Here is a 17,749-nt window from a genome sequence, read left to right on the forward strand (position 1 = left end):
CAGAAGAGGACTGGCCACCCCACATAGGCTGGTTCCTCTCTAGGTTTCTTCCTAGGTTTTGGCCTTTCGAGGGAGTTTTTCCTAGCCACCGTGCTTCTACTCCTGCATTGCTTGCTGTTTGGGGTTTTAGGCTGGGTTTCTGTACAGCACTTTGAGATATCAGCTGATGTACGAAGGGTTATATAAATAAATTTGATTTGATTTTGATTTAGTACACCTGTTTTTTACAAAGCATGTGGCAAATAACATTTGACTTAGTAATTAGATATGTTTTTGGCATACATCTCCTTGTCCCTAATGTGGATAAAAAAAACATGTTTTTGTATCCTAAAAAAAAGAATACTGTGTGTAATGTTATTTAGTCGACCCACCAGCCAGCCTGTGTGTGTGTGTATTCTGTATTTACACTGAGTGTACAATACATTAAGAACACCTGCTCTTTTCACTAGGCTGACTGGGTGAATCCAAGTGAAAGTTATACTCCCTTATAGATTTCACTTGTTAAATCCACTTTAATCATTGTATATTAACGGGAGGAGACCGTTTATGGTAGTAGGTGACAGGACCACCAGTTTTAGTGTGTCAAGAACTGCAACGCTGCTGGGTTTTTCACGCTCAACAGTTTCCCTTGTGTATGAAGAATGGTCCACCACCTGTGGGTGTCAACATGAGCCAGCATCACTGTGGAACGGTTTCGACACATTGTAGAGTCAACTCCCTGACGAATTGAGGCTGTTCTGGGGGGAAAGGAGGGAAGGGGTGCAACTCAATATTAGGACGATGTTCATGGTTCGTAGGCTCAGTGTATGTGGATCAGGCGGTCCAATTCAAGGATACCCGATTGGCCGGTTGTTAATAAGACCGCCCCTGTGGTCACCTACTTCCGCTTCTGTGTCAATTCACACCGTTTTGTGGTCCTCCTGTCCTTTCAAATTAAGTCAAACATTACCAGGTGTCCCAACGCTTCAGGTACAGTAATTATATAACAGCATGTGACAGTTCTGTGAGTTTTGTGTATGGACTGTAATGTAACTACGCGCAAACTTTTGCTTCGTCTTCGTTTTTTTATGCTCGCTAGCTAGCTTTCCCCCCCCCCGGAGAGCTCTCGGAGTAGCTTTCCAGCTAGCGTAGCTGGATATGAGCATGCACCACAACACGTTAATAATTTGTTTGATTGTGTAGTTGATAGTAAGCTAGGAAGTACATACAGTGTTATAAAGGTTAACGTCGTATTGATCTAGCTAGCGAATAAATTTTATACCTGCTAGCTAGCATACAACATGGCTAACTAGCCTCTCACCCCGAAACGTCGCGTTAACTAGGTTTCTTAACTAATGTATGCCTTGCATGTTAAATAATCACGAAAGTAAGATGGCTTGTAGAAGATACATTTACCATTGTCTACAACCGACATCGCACTGACTTGTTTAGTGAATTCGAGTTGGAGCATGACAGACTACTCCCTCCAGTTGCCTGTCTATGCTGCGTCTCTGTCAACAAGATACTGAATCATATCTGCTCCATTAGCTAGTAGATAACACAGTATGGGAACGTTATTCTGACCCCTGTTGTTAACCTGGCTTTGTCTTTGATGCTGGAGACAAGCAGACCTGGGTTGATTATTTTAAATTCTTATATTTTGTGTAATTTGTCTATTTTCAAATAATGTGCCTCCCATCAACTCATTCTATTGGCTTATTTGAAAGTATTTTCAAATTTCCTATGAATGGCCTATTGTTTGAGATTATTTTCCAGTACTTTTTGGAAAATCCTTCCAAATTCTATTTTCAAATACCTGGGTTAAATACATGGGGCGGCAGGGTAGCCTAGTGGTTAGAGCGTTGGACTAGTACCCCCGAGCTGACAAGGTACAAATCTGTCGTTCTGCCCCTGAACAGGCAGTTAACCCACTGTTCCTAGGCTGTCATTTGAAAATAAGAATTTGTTCTTAACTGACTTGCCTAGTAAAATTTAAAAAATAAATTAAACATGGGAGTGTATTTGACGATCGTCAAATGCATATTCAACTAATTGTCTTTTCAAATAAAACATAATTCAATTGAAAAGTATGTGAAAGTAATTGAGACATTTGAAATGGTGTTTTTAACCCGGGTCTGGACCCTAGCCTGCTTCATCTTAATTTGAAGTACCAGCATTTTGGCGGAAATCAAGCAAACACCGGGGTCATACAGATGTTGAACAGTGCGTATCCCCTTTCCATCTGTGATGCACAGTTAGAGTAAGGATGAAACCTTGTTGACAGATAATTCCCCATGGGCATAGCCTGCATAGTAAGCCTTGACATTCTCCTGACAACCCAGTCAGGATGATAATTGCCCGCACCAGTCAATTAGCATCTATTTCAACCCAAGAATCTCCCAAAACATGGTGACTTACTAACACAACCTTCAGAGGCCATGCGTGTCAGCACTCTGCTGATCAATGAGGTTAATGCCTGGATGCAAGTCATTACCATTTTCGAGTATGAATGGAAAAGGCTCACCTGTGGTTGGTGCATAGGATATAGAGTTTTGGACTTGAACGCGTCTCTTGTTTGAGTTCAAGGGAGGGTGATGGTCCTCCCAGGTTTCAGGTGACACTACATTGTGCTGACTCACTAACTTTAACTTACTCCGTGGAGGTGTGTATCTGTAGTCAACAGCAGCAGTGTCCTGCCCTGCCTTGGGTTACCTTGTAACAGCAGCAGTGTCCTGCCCTGCCTTGGGTTACCTTGTAACAGCAGCAGTGTCCTGCCCTGCCTTGGGTTACCTTGTAACAGCAGCAGTGTCCTGCCCTGCCTTGGGTTACCTTGTAACAGCAGCAGTGTCCTGCCCTGCCTTGGGTTACCTTGTAACAGCAGCAGTGTCCTGCCCTGCCTTGGGTTACCTTGTAACAGCAGCAGTGTCCTGCCCTGCCTTGGGTTACCTTGTCATCGGTGTTAGAGAGGTTACATTCCTGAAGGCTTTCCTGAGGGGCGCCACGGTGGGACGTATTCACTCCATGTTTTTTCGGAGTATTTGTCCTTTATAGTTTGCCAATGTAGACACATGCATGACGTGTGTTTGTGGTGCCTTTGTCTGTTAGTTTGAATCACAAGAGTACCAGATAAAGCCCCACATTTCCTAGAACTGGAACGATGTAAACCCATGGGACTGTGCCTCACTATTAGTCAAAATCAAATACATTTTTATTTGTCACATGCAGATGTTATTGTGGGTGTAGTGAAATGCTTGTGTTTCTAGCTCCAAAAGTAATACAGTAATATATAACAATTCACAATATACACAACCTAAAAGTAAAATAATGGAATTAGGGAATATATAAATATTAGGAAGAGCAATATCAGTGGCATTGACGAAATACAGTAGAGTAGAATACATTTGAAGTCTGAAGTTTACATGCAATTCGTTTGGAGTCATTAAACCACTCCACAAATATCTTGTTAACAAACTATATTTTTGGCAAGTCGGTTAGGACATCTTCTTTGTGTATGACACAAGTAATTTTTCCAACAATTGTTTACAGACAGATTATTTCACTTATAATTCACTGCATCACAATTCCAGTGGGTCAGAAGTTTACATACATTAAGTTGACTGTGCCTTCCAAAAAATTCCAGAAAATTATGCCATGGCTTTAGAAGCTTCTGATAGGCTAATTGACATAATTTGAGTCAATTGGAGGTGTAGCTGTGGATGTATTTCAAGGCCTTACCTTCAAACTTAGTGCCTCTTTGCTTGACATCATGGGAAAATCAAAATAAATCAGCCAAGATCCCAGAAAAAAATTGTAGACCTCCACAAGTCTGGTTCATCCTTGGGAGCAATTTCCAAATGCATGAAGGTACCATGTTCATCTGTACAAACAATAGTACTCAAGTATAAACACCATGGGACCACGCAGCCGTCATACCGCTCAGGAAGGAGACGTGGCCTGTCTCCTAGAGATGAACGTACTTTGGTGTGAAAAGTGGGGGGGAGGCTTGCAAGCCGAAGAACACCATCCCAACCGTGAAGCACAGGGTGGCAGCATCATGTTGTGGGGGTGCTTTGCTGCAGGAGGGACTGGTGCACTTCACAAAATAGATGGCATCATGAGGAAAGAAAGAAAATGATGTGGATATATTGAAGCAACATCAAGACATCAGTCAGGAAGTTAAAGCTTGGTCGCAAAATGGGTCTTCCAAATGGACAATGACTCCAAGCATACTTCCAAAGTTGTGGCAAAATGGCTTATGGACAACAAAGTTAAGGTATTGGAATGGCCATCACAATGCCCTAACCTCAATCCTATAGAAATCCTATAGAAAATCTGTGGGCAGAACTGAAAAGCATGTGCAAGCAAGGAGGCCTACACACCTGACTCAGTTACACCAGCTCTGTCAGGAGGAATGGGCCAAAATTCACCCAACTTATTGTGGAAGGCTACCTGAAACGTTTGACCCAAATTAAACAATTTAAAGGCAATGCTACCAAATACTAGTTGAGTGTATGTAAACTTCTGACCCACTGGGAATGTGATGAACGAAATTAAAGCTGAAATAAATAAATCCTTCTCTATTATTATTCTGACATTTCACATTCTTAAAATAAAGTGGTGATCCTAACTGACCTAAGAGAGGGAAATGTCAGGAATTGTGAAAAACTGAGTTTAAATGTATTTGGCTAAGGTGTAAGTAAACTTATGACTTCAACTGTACATATGAGATGAGTAAAGCAAAAATATGTAAACATTATTAAAGTGACCAGTGATTTCAAGTCTATGTATATGTGGCAGCAGCCTCTAAGGTGCAGGGTTAAGTAACCGGGTGGAAACCGCCGAGTGATGACTATTTAACAGTCTGATGGCCTTGTGATAGAAGCTGTTTTTCAGTCTCTCGGTCCCAGCTTTGATGCACCTGTACTGACCTCACCTTCTGGATTATAGCAGGGTTAACAGGCAGTGGCTCGGGTGGTTGTCCTTGATGATTATTTTGGCGTTCCTGTGACATCAGGTGCTGTAGGTGTCCTGGATGGCAGGTAGTTTGCGCCCGATGATGCTTTGGGCAGACCGCACCACCCCCTGGAGAGCCCTGCGGTTGTGGGCTGTGTAGATGCTGTACAAGGTGGTGATGTAGCATGACCGGATGCTCTCAATTGTGCACCTCTTATTGTTTGTGAGGATTTTAGGTGCCAAGCCACATTTTCTTTCAGACTCCTGAGGTTGAAGAGGCGTTGTTGTGCCTTTTTCTTCACACTGTCTGTGTTGGTGGACCATTTCAGGTCATCAGTGACGTGTACACCGAGGAACTTGACACTTCACCTGCTCCAGGACGCCGAAGACGTTGATGACGATTTAAGGCAACCCCCCCCCCCGCACCTCTTTGATTCAGAGCGGTTGGGTTAAATACGGAAGACATTTCAGTTGAAGGCATTCTGTTGTACAACTGACTAGGTATCACATTTTCACTGTGGTCCTGTCGGTGTTGATAGGGGCGTGCTCCTTTTGCTGTTTCCTGAAGTCCACAATCAGCTCCTTTGTTTTGTTGGCATTGAGTGAGAGATTATTTTCCCGGCACCACACTCGCAGGGCCCTCACCTCTTCTCTGTAGGCTGTCTCGTCATTATTGGTAATCAAACTTGATGATTGAGTTGGAGGCGTGCATGGCCACGCAATCATGGGTGAACAGGGAGTACAGGAGGGGGCTGAGCACGCACCCTTGTGGGGTCCCTGTGTCGAGGATCAGCGAAGTGGAGGGGTTGTTTCCTACCTTCGCCACCTGGGGGTGGCCGTCAGGAATTCCAGGACCCAGTTGCACAGGGTTGGGTTCAGACTCAGGTCCCCAAGCTTAATGATAAGCTTGGAGGGTACTATGGTCTTGAACGCTCAGCTATAGTCAATGAACAGCATTCTTACATAGTTATTCCTCTTGTCCAGGTGGGATTGGGCAGTGCGATGGCGATTGTGTCGTCTGTGGATCTATTGGGGCTGTAAGAAAGTTGAAGTGGGTCTAGGGTGCAAGGTAGAGGTGATATGATCCTTAACTAGCCTTTCAAAGCACTTCATGATAACCGAAGTGAGTGCTATGGGGCGATAGTCATTTAGTTCAGTTACCGTTGCTTTCTTGGGTACAGGAACAATGGTGGACATATTGAAGCAAGTGTGGACAGCAGACTGGGATAGGGAGAGATTAAATATGTCTGGAAACACTCCAGCCAGCTGGTCTGCGCATGCGCTGAGGACGCAGCTAGGGATGCTGTCTGAGCCGGCAGCGTTGCGAGGGTTTACACGTTTAAATGTCTTACTCACGTTTTGCCACGGAGAAGGAGAGCTCACAGTCCTTGGTAGCGGGCAGTGTCGGTGTCACTGTGTTATCCTCAAAGTGGGCGTAGAAAGTGTTTTGCTTGTCCGGAAGCAAGACGTTGTTGTCCGAGACGTGGCTGGTTTTCCCTTTGTTGTCTGTGATTTTCTGCAGACCCTGCCTCATGCGTACGGCTCTTGTCTGAGCCTTTGAATTGCATCTCCACTTGGTCTCTATGCTGACGTTTTGCCTGTTTGATTGCCTTATGGAGGGAATAACTACACTGTTTCTCCACTTTCAGTTTCGCACGAATGCTGCCATCTATCCACGGTTTATGGTTTGGGTAGGTTTTAATAGTCATGGTGGGTACAACATCCCCCTATAGACTTCCTGATAAACTCAGTCACCATATCGGTGTATTCATTGATGTTATTCTTAGAGGCTACCCGGAACATATCCCAGTCCGCGTGATCAAAACAATCATGAAGCGTGGATTCTGATTGTTCAGACCAGTGTTGAATAGTCCTTAGCACGGTTACTTCCTGTTTTGAGTTTCTGCCTTTTGGAAAGGAAGCCAAAATGGAGTCGTGGTCAGATTTGCCAAAGGGAGGGCGGTCGAGGGCCTTGTAGTCGTTTCAAAAAGCTGAGTAGCAGTGGTCTAACGTTTTCTCAGAGCGAGTGCTACAGTCAATGTGTTGGAAGAACTTCGGTTTTGAGGGTTTCCCTCATCAATGAGGGTTTTCCTCATTTGCTTTGTTAAAATCCCCAGCTACAATAAATGCGGCCTCAGGATATGTGGTACCTACCTATTTTTAACCCACTGTTTTCTCTATCCTGTCTTACTCTGAAGCCATGTGCTGTATGTCCTTTTCCAAGGTTGACTCACTGCTCGCACTATCAATCTCTCCCATTCTCTCTAATTTCCATGTGGATTAGCTTTGTTGAAACTCAGGCTGACCTTTCCCCACTACAGCTGTCAATGGCATTTATTCATATAGTAGGGAAGCCAGGCCTTCACTATTCTCGTCAAATCAATTTTTATTCATACAGCACATTTCAGACATGGAATGCAACACAATGTAGTATACAGGGGGAAAAAACATTAAAACAACGGAGAGAAAAAAAATGTTAATATTTATTACATAAACACAAGGATAAAAAAAAAAAAGAATGACTAAAAAGTTAACAACTTTTAAATATGTCCACAGTTTTGGCCCCACTCTGGTTCTCTGGCAGGCTATTCCAAAGGCTGGGGGCATAGTAATCCAATCCATGTCTCTTGGTCCTAGGCTTTGGGAGGTTAAAAAGAGAAGGCCAGATGACCTGAGGGACATACTGGGTACACAAATTCAAAGCATGTCTGACATGTATTGGGGTGCACAATCGTGGGTTGACTTAAAAACCAATAGAAGATTCTTAAAATTAATTCTAAAACTCACAGGCAGCCAGTGCAGAGACCATAAAACCAGTGTATCGTGTGCTCTCCATCTTGTGTTGGTCAGTACCTGTGCTGCAGCATTCTGTATGTTTTACAGTACAGAGACCATAAAACCAGTGTATCGTGTGCTCTCCATCTTGTCTTGGTCAGTACCTGTGCTGCAGCATTCTGTACGTTTTGCAGTTTACCAATTTACTTTCTTGGGTAGACCAGACATGAGCACATTACTGTAGTCAAGCCTGCTTGTAATAAAAGCATGTTTTTCACACACACAAAAAAAAAGAACGCAGAAACGGTATCTTGCTGCGTTTTGTAAACGTAGTTCTAAAATGCTTCTTATTGTAATTTCTGCTTGGCTTCAGTCACGGCTAGCTCCTAATCCAGAATTTTTAAAAGGACACATTTTGTGCTTGAGTTGCACTTCTCCACTCGGATGAGAAAATATTTGCCGTCTTGATAAATCAGGTTCCCGCATTTGGTCTGCAGGTACTTTTTCAGGTACTTTTCTCCGGTGTAGTTGTTTTTCCTGTAGGTAAAAGGCAAGATGAACTAAAAGCAAATCATTAGGAAATGTAGCTGGCTACATTCTTTCTATGATAAACAATTTAGAAATCTGATGGTCATGCGTAGTTTTTGCAAAAAAAAAAGCTTGATTTTTCAAAGCTAATACGACCCCTTGGCATACGCTTGTCTCAAAGATTAAGCCATGCTAGTCTACGTACACATGGCCGGTACATTGAAACTGTAAATTGTTCACCGGTTATGGTTCCTTTGATCATGTCAACGTTCCTTGTCTAACTGTCAATTCTAGAGCTCGGCCTAATATTTAAGGAATATTGTATCTCATGGAACATGGGACCAACACTTTACATGTTGCGTATATATATATATATATATATATATATATATATTTTTATTTATTTATTTTTTACCTTTATTTTACTAGGCAAGTCAGTTAAGAACAAATTCTTATTTTCAATGACGGCCTAGGAACAGTGGGTTAACTGCCTGTTCAGGGGCAGAACGACAGATTTTGTACCTTGTGCTGACAAGGTACTGGTCTACCCAAAATCGGGGATTTGAACTTGCAACCTTTCGGTTACTAGTCCAATGCTCTAACCACTAGGCTACACTGCCGCCCCATGTTAATCAAACCCAAAACCCATGCGGAGTTCTCTCTGGCACCCCAGTCACTTTGTGACTAAATAACCTCAAGCTGGTCGTGTGCCCTTCAAGGCGGTGACGTCTCATTCTAATGTCTGCCCTATCAACATTAGATTTAACTTGACTTCCTGTGCTTACCATAGTGACCACAGGTACCGGGAAATCGGGGGTTCGATTCTAGAACGGGAACCTGAGAAATGGCTAACATACCCAAGGATTAAGGTGGCAGGTGCATAAATGACCCACTCCCGACTCGGAAGTACTGTGTAAGAAAACTAACAGATCAAGACTCTTTCGAGCTCTATGGACAATTCTTTCGACCTTGTGGCTTGGCTTTTGCACTGACATGCACTGTCAACTGTGGGACCTTATTTAGACAGGTGTGTGCCTTTCCAAATCATGTGCAATCAATTGAATTTACCACAGGTGAATTCTAATGAAGTTGTAGAAACAGCTCATGGATGATCAATGGAAGCCGGATGCACCTGAGCTCAATTTCAAGTCTCATCGCAAAGGGTCTGAATATTTATGTAAATAAGGTATTCCTTTTTTTCTTTTATTATACATTTGCAAACATTCCTAAAAATCTGTTTTTGCGTTGTCATTATGAGGTATTGTTGAGTGTAGATTGAGGAAAACATGTAATTGAATCCATTTGAGAATAAGGCTGTAACGTATCTGGAAAAAGTTGAGGGGTCTGAATACTTTCCGAATGCACTGTGTATATAAGAAAGCATATCGAACACAAGCAAGACACAGGCTGTCAAAATGGCTAAAACCACAGCAAAAGTTAACTTCAGTTTCGAATTGCAAAGTATAAAATGTTTTGGCCATATGGACTACCCAATAGCGTGAGTACACACTGAAACTAGCCTATCATGTGAAAACTTGTTAATGAGGTTGTGCGTGTGGAAAGCTAACTATCTCCTAATGGGGCTCCTGGGTGTGTTGGTCCTCTCCCCTTTGTCATTTTGCTCTCAGCTCACCCTTAAGAAGCCACTCTGCTTGCCAAAAGGGATTCTAATTCAAATTAGCTAGGTTGTTGCTGTAGCTACCGTTTCTCACAGTCCATGACAGACCGACCAAGTCCTCACATGCACACAGAGGTGTGTTTGTGTGTGTCTCGCATGGTAACATCTCTCCCCGGCTTGAGTTCTCTCTTCCCTTCCGGTCTCATCTCTGACTCCCACTGGCTTTGTATGTTGTTTACCAACCACACAGGACAACTATAGAGAATCTGGTAGCTGGTGTCTCCATTATTACCAGTGATGTAAAGTACTGAAGTAAAATTACTTGAAAGTACTACTTATGTAGTTTTTTAGGGTATCTGTACTTTATGCTTTTATTTTGACAACTTTTACTTCACTACATTCCTAAACCAAATGATGTACTTTATATATATATATTTTTTTTTAAAGATTTTTATTTATTTATTTGTGGCGCAGTGGTTAAGGGCGCTGTACTGCAGAGTCAGCTGTGCCAACAGAGGTTCGCGCCCAGGCTCTGTCATAACCGGCCGTGACCGGGAGGTCCGTTGGGCAATGCACAATTGGCCTAGCGTCGTCCGGTTATATGTTGTTTGTCCGGTAGGGATATCCTTGTCTCATCGCGCACCAGCGACTCCTGTGGCAGGCCGGGCGCAGTGCACGCTAACCAAGGTTGCCAGGTGCACGGTGTTTCCTCCGACACATTGGTGCGGCTGGCTTCCGGGTTGGATGTTCTCTGTGTTAAGAAGCAGTGCGGCTTGGTTGGGTTGTGTATCGGAGGACGCATGACTTTCAACCTTCGTCTCTCCCGAGCCCGTACGGGAGTTGTAGCGATGAGACAAGATAGTAGCTACTAACAATTGGTAAAATAAAAAAAATGTAAATTAAAAAAAGTATTTTATTATATTTTTTTTCTGGACTACATCATCTTGTGCCTTATTGCTTAATTACACGCTAGAACACTTTACCAATGTAAGATGATACTAGTAGCTTCCAGCTTTGTAGGCTAGCTTTCCTCGTCAGCTTCCAGCTGACGCTATCAATTCACTACACTGGTACTTTGTGATAATATGTTGACTTCAAAGCTGTTTGTCACCAAAAACCATAGTCATTGGAAAAAATGTTATGCATTCACTTCATCTCCCTCGGCCTAGTCACGTTCATCCTGTCTCTCACTGCCTGTGTAAATGACGTCATTAGGTCCTAAAGAGAGAGACTTTTATGAATGAGATTGCTTATTCTATGCAAATGTTGTTGATAAGTACAATAAAATAAGTCCCAAATGGAAAGAGAAGTGATTGTTTTTCATCAGTATGCCCATGAAATCAGACAAAACAAAACTCACTGACTCAATGCGTGCACACACTCCTACTGAATATGCATTCACCTGACTAGACCGAGGCTACATCTTGATTTTCCCAGGTAATCAATAGATTTACCATTCAAATAAATTATTACCGTTATGTTGTTAAAAACAGTCAGATTTGATGGTTTAATTGACATCGATTTAAGGCAGCCCCCGCAACCCTCTCATTCTTAGTGGTTGGGTTAAATGCGGTTGAACGCATTCAGTTGTACAACTGACTAGGTATCCCCTTTCCTTTACATTCTCAGAACAATGGACACATTTCAAATGTAATGCTGTTGACCTCAAAAGATCTGTCTGGATCAAGTGCCATTCTTTTTTTTTTTGCTGTGGTGTTTTGATGGTATAGAGTATCATAATACTAAACCTGCTATCGGTATTGAAGTTAGTTCTGGTATCGTGACCACTAGTTGGCAGTGGTCACGATCGGCAGCCTTTTAACACTAGGCTACAATATTTTTTTGTAGAATAGGAATCCGACACACACACACACACACACACACACACACACACACACACAGGAAGATTAACTTGGTCAAGAATGTTTGTTCAGAAAGAATGTGTCTAACTGCTTTATGCTAACAAATAGGCTAGTCCTATCACACTTGACTTGAGCCATTCAACATAAGTTTTATTTGAAAGAAAATAGCCCAAACTAATAAATGGAACTATCAAATTAAATAAGTAAAACAAATTAATTAAATAGCTCAGGTCTTGAAAGAGCAGCTCCTCCCCCCCAAAACAAGTGGTCTTTTTTACCCCATAACATGTGCAGATCGCAGTGGGCTCGTTTTCAGAAAGCAAATATGCTGGTTTGTCATAAAATTATATTTTGACACATTTGTTTTGATGAAAGGGGACCGACCCCCTGACCAATCGTTTTAAGATCATTAAATGTGTGAAATTTTGAAGGAATGAAACTCTTTAAACATGTCGGATCCGGTCGTTATTTCACACATTTTCACACAGACCCGAGGTCGGTGGTCACTGAGCGGGAACCAACCTGGGATCCAACCTGAGGGTCAACTACAGAATTTCGGGCCCAACTTCCAAGGGTCAAGGATGGGTTTAGCAGTGGGAGATCGGTTACTCCTCAGAAATTTGACCCAATAATTGGTCACTGTCTGCCGACTTTAGCCCTCCTCACAATTTAGTTCAAGCATAGATGGGCAAAACCATACATTTAATTTGACACGTGATTGTGCGTTGTCATCAGTTGCCTGAACTTTCTTGTCTGAGGTGAGGTGACTGCAACACTTTTTAGTACTTAAATCAAATGTGCTGCCTATCCTAGTACAGCACAAAGGCCTGAAGCTGTAGGCCATGCAAACCACCTGAGATTAAAGTATCCTCCGAGCTAAAGTCCAATCGCCCTTTGGCCTGTAGGATCAGACTGTTTTTGAAGCTTCTTATGATATTTGTAGCTACTTTCTTCAGCTGTTACCTGCAGATGAGTAATCTGTACAGCTGCCATTTCTTCCATGTTCTTCCTACGAGCTGCTTTGTTTTCTCCTCTGTTCTTCTCCCGTCTGCTCCGCGGGTACACATGCGTGCTCTTCTGAAGGAAGGGCAGCATCACAACTTTGTTCATTTGCACAATTTCTCTCTTTCGGTAGCTACTAGCTATGCTTGTGTAACTTAATTAGCCGGATTTGCCTGTCTTTGCAATTGTAGTTACACCTTTAGCTAAATGCTAACGAGCAAAAACTATGAGATTTCACTATTTGTTTGTGCTAATTTTGTTAGCATTCTGGTAATTGAGGCCCAATGGGCGTTTCTTGCGTTTTAGCGCCCCCTATGCCGTTTAATACTGTAAATCATGGGATGAGAGAAGGGCGATATGGCCCAAGCCTAGTCAACACTTATTGTGAATGTACGTGATGTTTTGGGATGCAACACTCCCTTTACTTTAGGTGCTAGTTTCTCTCGTGCAGGTGTAACCCTGTCATATTTGCTATATTTCTGTGAAAATGAGAAGCTGGAGGCGAGACTGCTGTTCGGGTAAGAACAGGTGAAGGATAAGGAGTTTCAGTTATAGTTCAGCTGTGATGTTTGGATACCTGCTACAGAAGAACAGGTGAAGGATAAGGAGTTTCAGTTATAGTTCAGCTGTGATGTTTTGGAATCCGAACTGCTGTTCGGGTAAGAACAGGTGAAGGATAAGGAGTTTCAGTTATAGTTCAGCTGTGATGTTTTGGAATCCGGTGCTCTGTATTTGTGTTGATCATACAACAGTGTGGGGAGGTAGGCCTTAAAATATTTAGAATTTTAAGGTATACCGGTATAGATTTGTACAATACCATATAGATAACGATTTATGTTAATACAGTGCTTCTTCACTGTCAGTTTTGTCGTAGTTTGGTTTTGTATAAAGCAAATCAGAATTGAGAGCCCATTAAAACCACTTAGACTGCCTTTGCCGCCATCTTGCATTATTTTCCGTTCAGCGCCGGCCGTCGGCCAATCAGCCGGGTACAGACTCATTTTCAGACGGCTACTTTTCCACTTCATATTAACTAGGCTACTTTTCATTTAAAAGTTTTAATTCGCCAGTCCGTCGAGCCCTCTCCCGCTAGAATGATTCGATATGCATCTTCTAGCAATCTGTTGATAGGATAGGGGGCTGTCAGTCACAAAGCGAGCGACGAGAGGGAGACGGTCTGCTGTCTGTCCTGCCTCCTGGTACAATTTGCGTGCGCTGTGGTTGGTTGCAAGTCAAATTTCTTTACACAGAGGAGGGAGAGAGCACAATGCTCCTAAATTTACACTTCCTGTGTAATGTAAGTGGGAACGATGAGTTAAAATGAACGACTAATTAGCTTAGTTATTGTTTTCTGTCACATTCATTCATTTTCTTTTAAAGGTCACTTTAGCCAGCCATGTGGAGTCGTGGCGCATTGTAGGCTATTTACTGTGCTTTTGATTGACAACTGAACAGCAAGTGTTGACTAGTTTTTAAAAGTTGTCAAACTGTCTGAATAAAGTCGATCCGCTACATCACTTTGCCATTCATAAATCATGCAACGTGGTTATACAGTGCCTTCAGAAAGTATTTACACGCCTTGACTGATTCATTTTGTTGTGTTACAGCCTGAATTCAAACTGGATTACATTTGAGATTTGTGTCACTGGCCTACACACACACACACACACACACACACCCAACACCCCATAATGTCAAAGTGGCATTGTTTTTAGAATGTTTCACTTAAATCCATGGTATCGCATTGGGACAAGTAAACCAAATGATTATCCTAGGTTTCCTTTCCTAGGATGTCGGGGCTTGCCAGATAGTGTCGCTAAAGTGAGCGACTCTCATCAGTCAGTGTAGCCTACCGACAGAGCGCTGGTCATTTGGCTCCATAATTTGCATATGCTACTGGTAGGCCTAGTCTTTTTGGCGATTTATCTGCAGATAAATTCTAAAAACATTCAATGAAGATGGTGAATCATCATTGTAGGAACAATAGGTAGCGGAGAGCCTCATTCTTGTCCAACTGTAATAATTAGGGCCCTTGCGGAATCCAGGCATTCAAACGGAATATTTCAAAATCTATTGACCTTATTCGGGAATCAACTAAATGTATTGAAAATGTAATTTATTTGCTCTATTTTTATCATAAGACTTGAACAGAATGTGTCAGTGATTTCTGTTTCCTGTAACTTTCTGAAGAGGCAACGAGAATGCCTCTGTCTGTGTGTGTGCAGTCCTCTGTCTGTGTGTGTGCAGTCCTCTGTCTGTGTGTGTGCAGTCCTCGTGTCTACCACTTATGCTACTGACTACCTTTCCTTCTCAATTCATTGTTAACTACAAAGTAGCCTATGCCTACCTGGCAGAATGATATAATGATTATTTGCATCAATCCAGTGGCCATTTTGTTTTGCAAACTCACCAGCCACTGTGGCAGGTAGATTTAAAAATCTGCAAGTGGAGTTGGGCAAAAAATAGAATTGTTCTTCGCAGTCCTTGGATCATGCATCTCATAAGACACATTTAGAACTTTTATTATGTAGAAATGTACATTAAAAAAATGACCGTCAAATACCGCCATACATACTTTCATATGGGGTGGAGCACAGGGCCTACGCCACAGGGCCTACGCCAACACGGCTCCTCCTCGCTTGTTGATCGTTGGTACAGTCCAAAATTCCCCAGTGAGTGTGTTTTTTGAGGCATTCCCTGAGAACAGTCAGTCACCCACCCTAGTCCTCCTACACTCAGATCACCACCCAGAAAAACCTCATGGAGTGGAGGGGCTACCAGAACTTGTTTTTGTCTTCCTTTGCAAATCATTTTGCTACGGCGTGCACTAATGAATACAATCCTGAACTGTTTATAGTATGTGTCCAGCAGGTTTGCTGTGTGAGCTGCTGCCTGTTCTGACGTGGTTGCCGAGGAGGAAGTTGCCGTGCCAGAGACCAGTGAGGCCCGCTATAGGGGCCATGTTCTAGAGGCTCACCTCCCTCTCCGATAGCACCTGGAGGTCCAGCTTTGACCCTGTACAATGAACAACGATGATGAATTCTACGACGCTGTAACAGGTGGGTGTCCCTGTCCACACGGGGGGGGGGTGTACATAATAGAATGACTTACCAGACCTTCAGAGGTAACCGCAAACCTGTAGGAGAACATGCACACAGAGGGAGAGAACATTGACAGTGTTACTCAGCATTTTTTTTAAATCACTATTATCAGGGTCCTGTTGAACAGGTTCAACGTGGAAGTTCTGAAACGGGAGAAGTTACTTGTTTCAGCAACATTCTCAAATAATATATATTTTTTTGGCCTTTTGGTGTTTTGGAACGTTGCTCTGACAACTGTCATGGTCAGGACTCAGGAGGTAGAGGTGTGTCTTTGTACTGTACTTCACACTGTGGCACAGTGCCACACAAAATGCTGTAATCTGAACAGCTTAACTGACACCTTCAACAACGCAGCGGTCTATTCAGCGTCCATGATTTTGGCTTTGCCATCAGCAGCAGCGGGGATGTGTGAGGGACAGGGGATGGAAACGGCGTGCAAGGTGAAAGCACACATTGTGGGGTGAACTGCGGAGCGCACGCTGTGTCGTCACGTTATTGTTCCTGTCCGTCTCGTATCAAATCAATTTGATTTATAAAGCCCTTCTTACATCAGCTGATGTCTCAGTGCTGTACAGAAGCCCAGCCGAAAACACCCAACAGCAAGCAACGCAGGTGTAGAAGGACCCTTATCAATCCCAGATCACATGGCTAGAGGTGTTCCGGTTGACTCGGGGCCCCAATGATTTATTTTTAAAATGTTTAAAACCTTTTCTCTTTTCCACGCCTACGATGCTTAGTTCAGTGTCAGACAGTGGCTGTCATGTCACAATGTGTATCACGTCCATATTGCACTCAGTTCTGCGGCTCCCCCTCATGTAGTCATTGCTTTCACCTGTAGCCCAATTGCAAGACTGTCTACTTTATTATTATCCGAGCATATTATATCATTTCTATATTAGGTAACCTTGTCAGGCAAGGTGAGTTGTGTGCTTTCCCTAATTTGTGGCTGACCGTTTCATGTGTGTTAGGCTTGGACTCTGATGAGTCGTATGAAGGAGCGTCGGAGGCCAGTTTTAAAGACGCAGGGGTGTACGACGTCACCCCGAGGAGCAATGGCTCCACGTCACCGGAGAACGGAATCGGGAAGCGCAGGTACGCTCCGATTCCTGCCGTGTCCTCTCCTCCCGAGGCTTCTCTCTGTCGTCTCTCTCTTGCTTTCTGTCGCTGTCGACACTCTTTCTTCACCTTAGTCTCTCTCCCTCTCACCCCTTCCACATTGTTAATAGCTTTAACCCTGGTAGAAGACTGGCCAGTTCTCATGCTCCTCTTAACTCTAACCCAGTCAGTCCACATGACGACACCCAACAGGTCAGCCTCTACCATCGCACACTGTATTACTGATAGTCATCATAGGGATACTCTCCTTCCCTCGGATTCTCTGCTAGACACTAATGTGTTGTCGCTCTGTGTGTGTTTTTGACTTTCTCCTCCTGACGTCTTTCAGGACAACGCTACCTGCCCCAATGTTCTCCAGGAACAACTTCAGTGTGTGGGGCATTCTGAAGAAATGCATTGGACTGGTAAGGGCTACAGACCATATCTAAAGGACCACTTTTAGACTGTGACGTTCTCTGGGTCTCTACTATTGCCAGTGAGTTTGATTTCATCCCACTTGTGTGAAAGTATTTTGCCTTCTAATCTGGCTCATTTTCTCTCTCTCTGTGTGTGTGTAGGAGCTGTCCAAGATCACCATGCCCATCGTGTTCAACGAGCCCCTGAGCTTCCTCCAGCGGATCACAGAGTACATGGAGCACACATACCTCATCAACAAAGCCTGCTTGCTGTCCGACTCCATAGAGCGCATGCAGGTGAGAGGGCATTCTACGGCATTAAAAAGCTCATTCAAATGCCTATTAAAATTTGGCTAAAACTAATTGAATATGTCATTGAACCAATTGCACTTTATGGCAGTGAGGTGTGGGGTCCACTTG

At 43.2% G+C, this 17,749-nt stretch overlaps 1 protein-coding gene across 3 annotated transcripts in view; it reads left to right on the forward strand.

Moving 5' to 3' along the window:
- The first annotated feature begins 863 nt into the window (after positions 1-863).
- Positions 864-17,749, forward strand: part of LOC135504562 (oxysterol-binding protein-related protein 2-like) — a 33,135-nt gene continuing 16,249 nt past the window's right edge. The window contains exons 1-5 of one of the 3 annotated variants that reach the window (XM_064923267.1): positions 864-969; positions 15,589-15,776; positions 16,787-16,910; positions 17,263-17,338; positions 17,492-17,626. In XM_064923267.1, the coding sequence (XP_064779339.1) occupies positions 15,740-15,776; positions 16,787-16,910; positions 17,263-17,338; positions 17,492-17,626 (372 nt within the window). In that variant the 5' untranslated portion in view covers positions 864-969; positions 15,589-15,739. Of the gene's footprint in view, positions 970-15,574; positions 15,777-16,786; positions 16,911-17,262; positions 17,339-17,491; positions 17,627-17,749 lie in introns of all 3 variants that reach the window. The other 2 variants (XM_064923268.1, XM_064923269.1) reach the window with 2 other exon arrangements.

Source organism: Oncorhynchus masou, chromosome 18 (genome assembly GCF_036934945.1).
Source record: "Oncorhynchus masou masou isolate Uvic2021 chromosome 18, UVic_Omas_1.1, whole genome shotgun sequence".
NCBI classification, from domain to species: Eukaryota; Metazoa; Chordata; class Actinopteri; order Salmoniformes; family Salmonidae; genus Oncorhynchus; species Oncorhynchus masou.